The sequence below is a fragment of the Macaca nemestrina genome, assembly GCF_043159975.1.
Source record: "Macaca nemestrina isolate mMacNem1 chromosome 8 unlocalized genomic scaffold, mMacNem.hap1 SUPER_8_unloc_3, whole genome shotgun sequence".
Classification (NCBI taxonomy): Eukaryota; Metazoa; Chordata; class Mammalia; order Primates; family Cercopithecidae; genus Macaca; species Macaca nemestrina.
Window position 1 is genome coordinate 121864 of NW_027257567.1, and position 10596 is coordinate 132459.

At 57.0% G+C, this 10596-nt stretch overlaps 1 protein-coding gene across 2 annotated transcripts in view; it reads left to right on the forward strand.

Annotated features, from left to right (window-relative positions):
- The window catches only part of LOC139361105 (SH3 domain and tetratricopeptide repeat-containing protein 1-like), a 51544-nt gene extending 41569 nt beyond the window's left edge, over window positions 1-9975 (forward strand). For both annotated transcript variants that reach the window (XM_071089592.1, XM_071089591.1), the window contains exons 2-7: window positions 90-270; window positions 1447-1596; window positions 4722-4844; window positions 5546-5702; window positions 6662-6857; window positions 9587-9975. In XM_071089592.1, coding sequence (XP_070945693.1) covers window positions 137-270; window positions 1447-1596; window positions 4722-4764 — 327 coding nt within the window. In that variant the 5' untranslated portion in view covers window positions 90-136 and the 3' untranslated portion in view covers window positions 4765-4844; window positions 5546-5702; window positions 6662-6857; window positions 9587-9975. The remainder of the gene's footprint in view (window positions 1-89; window positions 271-1446; window positions 1597-4721; window positions 4845-5545; window positions 5703-6661; window positions 6858-9586) is intronic.
- The last annotated feature ends 621 nt before the right edge of the window (window positions 9976-10596 follow it).

A 10596-nucleotide genomic window follows, 5' to 3' on the forward strand; every position in this document is an offset into this window, starting at 1 on the left:
GAGGCAAGCACGGCGCAGGGGCCTCCGAGCCCAGCCAGCCTCGCTTCGATGCTGGGAGACTAACGTCTTCCATTTTGTCTTCTGCCCAGGCCAGTTGCGGGCCGTCCACCGGCTGTGCTACTTCTACAGCACCGTCATGCCCACCGAGGCCCAGTGTGTCATCTACCATGAGCTCCAGCTCTCCCTGGCCCGCAAGGTGGCCGGCAAGGTGCTGGAGGGGCAGCTCCTGGAGACCATCAGTCAACTCTACCTGTCCCTGGGCACCAAGCGGTAAGGGCTGGCTTTGCAGTGGTGGAGGTGGGGGTGGGCAGGGCAGGGAGGGGGGCAAAGGGAAGCTGGCCCAGGACACCAGCAACCCCTCTCCTTTTGATCATTTGGTTCCTTGGCATCAGATGTTTTGAGCTGGTGGGCCTGGGGTCGTCCCAGGGCTGCTGCTGGCCCGTGAGTCCCAGCTTGAGCGTCCCTTGTTGGGTCAAAGGTCATCTCCACCCCAGCAGAGGCAGTACGTGCACTCTGGGCTGTTCTTCCTACTATGATGGCTTTTGTCCTCTGACCTCTGCCTGCCCCGAATCTTCACTCCTGGCCTTCATCTGTCCCCTTAAATGTGACCACAGCAGCCACCTGTGGCTTCTCTCCCACAGAAGACAGAGCCAGTTGTGTCACCTGCTTCCCTGGGACAGGGTTTCAAGGTCTCACGTCCCATATGTGGCCTACTCGGCTTCCCCCAAGCATCCTGACCTGGTGGGGTAACCATGGCCCTGGCCACCCCACATACAGGGCCCAGTGACATTGCTGCAGTCACACCCCCTCGAGTGTCGGACTTACTGAGAGGGCAGGGAAGGAGCCAGATTCCATGGGGACCCGGGAGACTGCCTCCAGTCTTGGTCTCAGGTTCACAGAAGGAAAATGGGCCAGTGTGCTAGAGCCATGCTTCTCAAAGTGTAGTCCCTGGACCCGTAGAACAGCATCCATGTCACCTAGGAGCTTGTGGCAAGTGGGAGTTCTAGGGCCTGCCCCAGGCCTGTGGAGCCGGAAGCTCTGTGGGCAGGGCCAGCAAGCTATAAGGACTGGCCTCCAGGTGACTGTGATGCCTGCACACCTTGAGAACCATCGGCCCAGATAGCCTCTGAACACTAACGGCTCCTGGTGCGTCTGGAGAAGACACAGGTCATGTCTGGGAGGCAGGGGAGATGGACTAGCACACTCCTCCTGCCACAGGGCAGCATGATGCTCGATTCCCTCTGAAGGATGTCCTTCATCTTTTCCATGCCATGTGTGTTCACCCTGGCCCTCCCAGCAGCCTGGGAAGAGCAGAACACTGCACACACAAGAGGGCCGTTCCCAGTCCGCACATTCTAGATTCATCTGTCACCAGACCCACGGGAGGAGGCAGACTGGTTCCAGGAGGATGAGAGCCCTTGTTCTGACACCTGTGTCTGATTCCAGGGCCTGCAAATCCACTCTGGACTACACCAAGGAAGTTTGGGGATTTTCATTGACCTTCAGAAGGAAGAGAAGGAGGCGCATGCCTGGCTGCAAGCAGGGAAGATCTATTACATCCTGCGGCAGAGCGAGCTGGTGGACCTGTACATCCAGGTGAGTGGCAAGGGATGCAGGAGGACCCCTGTGTTGTTGACTCTCCATCCACCCATCCATTCATCCTTCCATTATCTATTTACCTGCTCATCCTTCCATCTATACATCCATCATCCATCCATCCATCCATCCATTCTTCCGTCGTCTTCCCATACACCTGTGGGTCCTTCAATCCATCCATCCATCCATCCATCCTTCCATCCTTCCATCATCCATCCATTCACCTGTTCGTCTTTCCAAGCATCCATCCATCCATCCATCCATCCATCATCCATCCCTCCATCCATCTATCATCCATCCATCCTTTTATCATCCATCCATTCACTTGTCCATCCACCCATTCACCTATTCGTCCATCCATTCACCTGTTCGTCCATCCATCCATCCTTCCATCTATCTTTCCATCATCCATCCAACTGTTCATCCTTCTATCCATCCATCCATCCATCCATCCATCCATCCATCATTCTTCTGTTCACCTCTTCGTCCATCCATTCACCTGTTCGACCATCCTTCTATCCATCCTTCCATCCATCTTTCCAGTATCCATCCAACCATCTTCCATATATCCATGATCCGTCCATTCACCTATCCATCCATCCCTCCATCCATTCTTCCATCCTTCCATCATCCATTCACCTGTTCATTCTTCCATCCATCCATTCATCCATCATCCATCCATCCATCTATCATCCATCCATCCTTCCGTCATTCATCCACTCGCCTGCTCATCCTTCCATCCATCCATCCGTCCTTCCTTCTAGCATCCATCCATTCACCTGTTCATCCATCCATTCACCTGTTCATCCTTCCATTCACCTGTTCTTTCTTCCATTCATCCATCCATCATCCATCCATCCATCCATCCATCCATCCATCCATCCATCCATCTATCATTCATCCATTCTTTTATCATCCATTCATTCAGCCACCATTCATCCACCTGTTCGTCCATTCATCCATCCATCCTTCCATCATCCATCCATCTTTCCATCATCCATCCTTCCATCATCCATCCATTCACCTGTTCATTCTTCCATCCATCCATCATCCATCCATCCATCCATTTATCCATTCATCCATCCATCATCCAACCAGCCATCATCCATCCATCTGTCCATTCATCCATCCATTCTTTTATCATCCATCCTTTTATCATCCATCCATTTATCATCCATCCATTCATCATCCATCCATTCACCCGTCTATCCATCCATTCACCTGTTGATCCATCCATCCGTCCATTCATCCTTCCATCAACTATCCATTCACCTGTTCATCCTTCCATCCTTCCATCCATCGACCTGTTCATCCTTTCATCCATCCACCTGTTCATCCTTCCATCCGTCCAACTGTTCATCCTTCCATCCATCCACCATTCATCCATCCATCATTCATCCATCATTCATCCATCCATCACACTCACCTCCTGTTCATCCTTCCATCCATCCATCATTCATCCATCTATCCATTTATCCATTCATCCATCCATCCTTCCATCATCCATCCATTCATCTGTTCATCCTTCCATCCATCCATCATCCATCCATCCATCCATCCATCATCCATCCATCCATCATCCGTCTATCTGTCCATTCATCCATCTGTCCATTCATCCATCTGTCCATTCATCCATCCATCATTCTTCCATCCTTTTATCCATCCATTCACCCGTCTATCCATCCATTCACCTGTTCATCCATCCATCCGTCCATTCATCCTTCCATCATCCATCCATTCACCTGTTTATCCTTCCATCCATCCATCATCCATCCACATATCCATTTATCCATTCATCCATCCATCCATCATCCAACCATGCTTCCATTATCCATCCATGCTTCCATCATCCATCCATCCACCTGTTCATCCTTCCATCCATCCATCATCCATCCACCCATTCATTCATCCATCCATCCATCATCCATCCATCCTTCCATCATCCATCCTTTCTCCCATCCATCCATTCACTGTTCGTCCATCCATCCATCATTCATCCATCCACCCACTACTCTACCTATTAATCCATCCCTCCATTCATCTATCTGTCCATTGGTTTATCCATACATTCGTCTATCCACCATCTAGCCATCAATATGCACATACATCATCTACCCTCCACCCATCCATACATTATCTACCCACCCATACATACATGCAGACATACATACATCATTCCACCCACCCACCCATCCATCCATCCATCCATCCACCCATCCGTCCGTCCATCCACCCATCCGTCCGTCCATCCATTCATCCATCCATCCATCCATCCACCCATCCATCCATCCCAAAATTAATCTATCCACACACCCATCCATCCATCCATGTGTCTACATCTCCTCATCCATTCATCCATCCATCCACTCATTCCTAAGCCACTGCTGAGCACCTGTTGTGTGCCTTTTCCCTCCCTCCAACTGGTTCCTGCACATCCTCCCCCAGTGGCCAGCATCTTCTCCCTGAGGGCAGAGGCGCGGTCCCTCACAGTGCCCAGCACCTGCTGGTGTACAGCACATGCTCAAATAATGTGACCACTCAGTTAACACACAGAAGAACTTGCTCCAAGCGACACGTGGCACATCTCCTTACAAAATGAATCTATCATAGTGGCTGTTTTCAGCGGCTTTCCCAAACACAGTGTGATCTGGAACAAATTGTGAAGCTCACCAGCCTGGTGAAGCTTTCGTGATTGAGCACCTGCTATATACCTCCTTGAGCTGAGGAGAGGGATCAAGAGCTCATGGCCAAGAGGGGACCAGGCCCACCCACAAACACTGTTGATGTGGCAGGGATGTGGCAACCCAGAAAGGAGCCAGGGGATGGGGTCCCAGCTATCTGGGGGCCACGGAGACTGGTTTGAGTACAGGCGGAGTGGGCTAGGCCTAGCCCTGGTGGTAGGATTCACGGGTGTCGGGCTCCTGGGCTGCAGCTGCTCAGTCACCTCCTGGCACTCAGGTGCATCAGTTCATTGTCCTCACGCCAGTGGTGGGGGCATCCCTAATGCACAGAGCCTGAAAAATGCTCAGGTGTACCTGTAGTGTGTGAGAGGAAGGAGGCTGGCAAAGGTGGGCGTGGCCACCTCGCCAGGTGTGGGTCTTGAGGGAACTTCTGTCTCCTTTCAGGTGGCACAGAATGTGGTCCTGTACACAGGCGACCCCAGCCTGAGGCTGGAGCTGTTTGAGGCAGCTGGAAACATCTTCTTCAATGGGGCCTGGGAGCGGGAGAAAGCCGTGTCCTTCTACCGGGTGAGCTGGCCTGTGGGCTGATGTGGGTGGGCCTCGGGAGCACCTGGAGGGCTGAGGCACAGGTGTGGCAGGGCAGAGGCCTCCCACCTGGAGGCAGGGCCACCCATGCACATGCTTAGTTTCCAAGTGGTCTCACCGGGAATGATATTGACCTTGCCCCTGCCCGGGACAAACGTTTGGGGCCTGGATGTGACAATGGCTCTACCCTTGTACCTGATGATCTCAAGCAACCATGAGCTGGAAGTTCTGTCCCCATCTTCCAGATGAGGAAACTGAGGCTCAGAGAGGCACAGGGACATGTCAAAGGACACACAGCATGTCAGTGGGAGGCCCAGGTCTGCTTGCACCCCGAAGTGGGACGGCTTCTTCCTTCCTCTGAGCTCACGGTGTGGCTCAGCCCTGGGCACAGATAAATGCGGTGTTTTTAGAGCAGAGAGGAGTGCTGGCTCCCCCGTCAGACCCCTGGTGCCCAGGTGGGAGAGGCTGGTCTGAGGCTGCTGGGTGTAGCTGGATGGGCCTCAGGTGACTCTTCAGCCCCCAACTTGGGTGTCTGAACTGTGTGTTATCCCAGAGCACAGAGCTGTGTGGAGGTGCAGGGGTAGCTGGGGCGTGGGAAGCTCCAAGCACATGTTTGAGCTCTGAGGAGGGCACTGGGCAAGGTGGGTGCTGTGGGAAACCTGAGCCACCTGCCTGTGTGGTAGGACCGGGTCCTGGCCCTGGCAGTGACTACGGGCAACTGCAAGGCGGAGCTGCAGCTACAGCTGTGCAACAAGCTGGTGGCACTCCTGGCCACACTGGAGAAGCCCCAGGACGGCTTGGAGTTTGCCTACATGGCCCTAGCACCCAGCATCACTCTGGGTAAGTCCCCTGAGCCCCCACCCTGCCAGGACCCACACTTTGCCAGAGCCCAGCCTCCAGATCTGCAGGGCAGGAGCTGAAACAGCGGCTGGATTTTCCTGGTCTCCTGTCCAGGCAGGCAGATCTGCCCAACTGGCTTGCCCATCTAGCTGTGGGGCACGGCCCGAGGTGTCTCACGCAGTGCAGAGCTCCCTGCCTGACTGAGCTCTGTTTCCTCTGCCTGTTCCCGCTGCCGACCACAAGGGCCGCCCAGTGTGCCCTCTGCCTTCCAGACATGCCAGGCATCTCGTTGGTCCCTATATGTGCCAGGCTGAGTGGCACATTCCCTTTCTCTTGTGCCCTACCCAACCTCATCAACCACACGGCTCTCTGGCTGATAAAATCCCAGTTCTCCTTCCAGCAGTCGGCACCTTAAGGCCGGGCATCCCCTGGTGCTGTGCCAGGGTCGTCTGTCCCCCTCCAGAGACAGGGAACCCTAGGCAGGCCGCATGCCCCAGCACCTTGTGCCCCGTGGCCCAGTACACAGTAGGTGTGCAGCTGACTCCCCAAAGTAGGGGGCTCTGATTGTGACACATGCAGGAGGAGTCGGATGTCACGTCTGTGGGTTGCCTGGAGCCGGGGTGCCCGGGAGCACCTGGACTGCATGGCTTTTGGGCTCCCCTGGTTAAAACCAGTGAGCAAAGGCAGGTGGCTATGTGTAGGCACAGAGCTGGGCCATCCAAGTCCGACTTTGCCAAAGCCTCACAGTAGACAGGGGCAGGCCTTATTAGTTCTGCTTTGCAGATGGGAAAGAGTCTGGGAACCTGGAAGGGACTGGCCAGAGCTGCCCAGGTGACCGCAGGTGCCTGGAGGCAAGCCAGGTGCTGCCCGGGGTCTGCATACCTGCTCCTGAGGGGCCTGTGCCCTCCCTGCCCCAGGGAGCCACTTCCTCACACCTGCCCCTTTGGCCTGCACCCCAGGGGACCGGCTGAACGAGCACGTGGCCTACCACCGCTGGCCGCCCTGCACCATCAGCTGGGCCAGGGCAAGCTGGCGGAGCACTTCTACCTCAAGGCCCTGTAGCTCTGCAACTCGCCACTGGAGTTCGACGAGGAGACCCTCTACTACGTGAAGGTGTACCTGGTGCTCGGTGACATCATCTTCTATGACCTGAAGGTGGGTGGGGAGGGGCAGGGCTCGGGGTGTTCCCGGCCCCCTTGGAGTGGGATCTCTACCCAGACCCCAGAGGCCTGGGTTCCAGCCTACATTAGGAATGGCCCAGTGGCCTCCCTGGAGCTCTGCATGCGGCTGGAGGAACCGGCAATGTTAGCAGATACAACCCAGCTCCCAAGCTGGCCAGGCCCCACCCTCAAGAACTCAGTCTCAGCCAGGGAGGCTGACACATGAGTGGGCAATGGTGGCCCCTGGGTAAAGAAGGCGGATTGTAGTCAGGGGGACCCTCCTGGAGGAGGTGACACCAAAACTGAGTCTTGACAGTCAAGTGTCAAGTTGCATTTAACAAAGAAAACAGGGTCAGGAGAAGGACATTTCGGAGGACCACATCACCTTGACATTGAATCCACGTTGCAAGATCCAACCCAAATCCTGGCGCCTCCTCTAGGAAGCCTGCCCAGGGTGCCAGCCTGTACTGAGCAACTCCTTCCTGGAGTCCCGAGACACCTTGAACCTTCACATCACCCAGGAAGGGTGGGGTGGGACCAGTGTCTTACCATCGGGTTCACAGACAGGGAAACCCCAGCTCAGGGCAGGTGCAGTGGGGCGGGGCCCCAGCCAGCCAGGCTGAGGCCTTGCTGGGTCGGGTCTGTCTGGAGCGGAGGTGCTGTGCTCCCTCTGCCCCCAGCCCTGCAGGGGTGGAGAGCTGGGACTGTCAGGTTCAGACCTGGTGTGTCTCCACCCCTCTGCCCAGCAGGCACCACCCCTCCTCAGCATCGCACCGGCACCGCATCAGTGCTCCTTATGGGCTGAGGGGCCAGGGCACTCCAGTCCAGGGACCGAGATCTTGGGGTCCTTAGAACAACTTGAGGATATGGGGCAGCCCTACGACCTCGCCCCGTATCCCCAACCCGCAGGCCTGGGGCTGCCCGGGAGGCCCCCGCCCAGTGCTGGCGACACCTGGTGGTCAGAAGTGGTCCCTGTGGCCTACCAAGTCCCGGCCAGACAGGGAGGTGCCAAGTGTCAGACCCAGAGGGACGCTGCTCACCACTCAGGGGCTCGCCTGGGACCCAGGGGGACGGGCCTCCCAGAAGAGGCCTTTATCTCTCTTGGTCAAGGCTGCCGCCCACTCCGCCTGTCCAGGAGGAAGGAAAGGACCAAGTAGTACCTGAGAGGCCAAAGTCCACGGTTGGGGTTGAGGGGCAGAGGCCTCCTTCACCTCCTTCCCACGCACAGCCCTCTGGGCCTCATCGTGACTATGCTGTCAGCGCAGGCCAGCTTCCCACAGGGAGGCCCCCTTGGAATTCCCTAAGGGCGGCTGTCTTTCCAAGGCTACACCCTCCTCCTTGTATAGGAGGCTCTGGACCCAGGGCCCAGAGGAGTAGGAGAAAACGCCGGGCTGCATGGGGCCTGGAAGGCTGGCCGAGAGGCAGGGGTAAATGGGCATCTTTGCCGATTGCCTCTAAAATGGGGTCGCCTTTAGTGTACACGTGAGAGTGAGCCCTGGAATAGGGAAGATTAGGTGTGTCCTGGCTCAGCCTTCCACTCACTAGCTGTTGCACACACTACAGGCACATGGAAATGCCCACGCAAATGCACACGGGCACAGGCACACGCACACACAGGCATGCACACAGGCACACAAATGCACAAGCACACGCACAGGCACACGCAGAGACATATGCATTGGCTGGCTCCTTCCTGTTTAGTTGGGATGCCCCCACCCCTTCAGGAAGCCTTTGCCTTCCACCCCCGGCTGAGTCTGGGGCCTCCTGGGCCCCCCACAGGCTCCTGGGCTTCCCTCTGCCACAGCCTGGGCCACCCTGTGTGGTCAGTGTTTACTCCCAGGTCCCTCAGACTGGGAGCAAGGACGTTAGGCTCAGCCACGCACCCAGCACAGAGTCCAGTGTTCGGCTGGGCCGGGGGCATTGGATGAGCAGTGGCGGTGACTCGGGGCCTTCTCATGCCCGTGCTCCGTGTGTGGGGCGGGGCAGTGGGGGAATGGACTTGCTGCATCTTGGACTTTGTCCTTGACCCTGGGAGCCATCTTGAGATGGTAAAGAGGGACAGGCCAGGCATGGGTCTCAGAGAGGTTCCTTGGGTGACCCCCATGTGGAGGAGGCGCCTGGGGAGAAGCCGGGTGGGGGATGGGAGGGTGAAGGAGGAGGTCTGGGAGGCGGCATCCCAACCCAGGGATGGTGAGTTTGGGCCAAAGATGCATTGAAAATGGGACTGGATGTCTGGGGCGTCACACTCCGTCAATATTTCAGGGAACATTGCCAGAGAGGACACCTGTGAGATGGTTTTGTACCTGGCCCGTCCCGGGGAGGGCCTGGAAATGGTCAGCATGGACAGGGGCCAGAGGGGAGCCTGGGTCACTCAACGCTGTGCCCCTGCTGTGGCTCGGAGCCACGGGTCCTGCATGGAACTCTCAGAGAAGGCAGGATCTGCCCTGACAGCCCATGGGGAAAGCAGCCACTGCCTGCGGAGAGGGTGGCACTGGGGCAGGACGGTTGGGGTGAGTGGGGCGTAGGGGCAGTCAGGAAGGCTTCCAGGGGTGTCAGGGTCGTCCCCACTTCCTGCAGCTGAGACCACAGCAGTGTAACAGGTTTCGGGGCTCATGGGGTGAGCCAGCATTGGCTGGACACGTGGAATGACCTGGAGACAGGAACGGCCTCTGGGAACACGGGCTCCGAGTCCCCCTTTGGCTGAGCATGACCTGTCCCCTTCAGGACCCGTTTGAGTACTACCAGCTGGCACTGGCAGCCGCCGTGGACCTGGGCAACAAGAAGGCACAGCTGAAGATCTACACGCGGCCGGCCACCGTCTCCCACAACTTCCTCCTGGACCGTGAGAAGTCGCTCCTCTTCTACCAGAAGGCCAGGACCTTTGCCACAGAGCTCAACGTCCGCAGGGTCAACCTGCCTCCTCTGCCACTCTGCGGGTGGGCCCCCTGGTTGGCCCCCAGCCACCCTCGCTGAGGACAGCATCCGAGGGAGTGGGTTTTGTGCAAGGAGGACGGTCTCCTCCCTCTCCTGGTGTCTCCCGTGGCTCATTTTCTGGGAAATGGGGCATGAAAGCAGGGTTCAAATAGCAATAAATTTTTCTTTGCAATACCCTACCGAAGTCCCCAGGGCATCCTTCCCTGTGTGCTTCCTGGGCTGTGTCTAGGGGCCAGCTCCTTCCCTGGTGGCAGCCCTCTGATCTTGGGGATGAGAAGGACCATGAGTCCAACAGACCTGGGCCAGGTCACCATGAGCCTCGGTTTCCTCGGTGGCTAGAGGGGAGATGGTGGTGGAACTCTCTGGGCAGCTCCCTGCCCTCCCTGCTCAGAGCTTTTGCTGTAGGTCTCGTGCCGCCCTTGACTTTAACCTTCAGGCCACTGTGCCCGGATGTGGGGGCTGCTAGTGTCCCTGTTTGCCATTGAAGAAATAGAGGCACAGAGAGGTTAGGTGTCTGGCCCATCGTCACACAGCAGGTAGGGGCGGAGACGCAGAGCCCAGTACACTGACCACCACACCACCCTGCCAGCCTGCAACCAGGAAGGTGTCCACCATTAGGACCCAAGGTCAGCTCCTGGACCTCTCTTGTGGTGTTAGGAGAGCCACAGGCCAGTGAGGGTGGCCCCGGGGATCCCTCACTCAGTGTCCTCTGCTCCCAGACTTGGTTGGGCTGAGCCTGGCCAGTCCCACCTCTGGCCACTGGTCAGCCTTGCGGGAAGTGAGATGCAGGGATCTCTGCC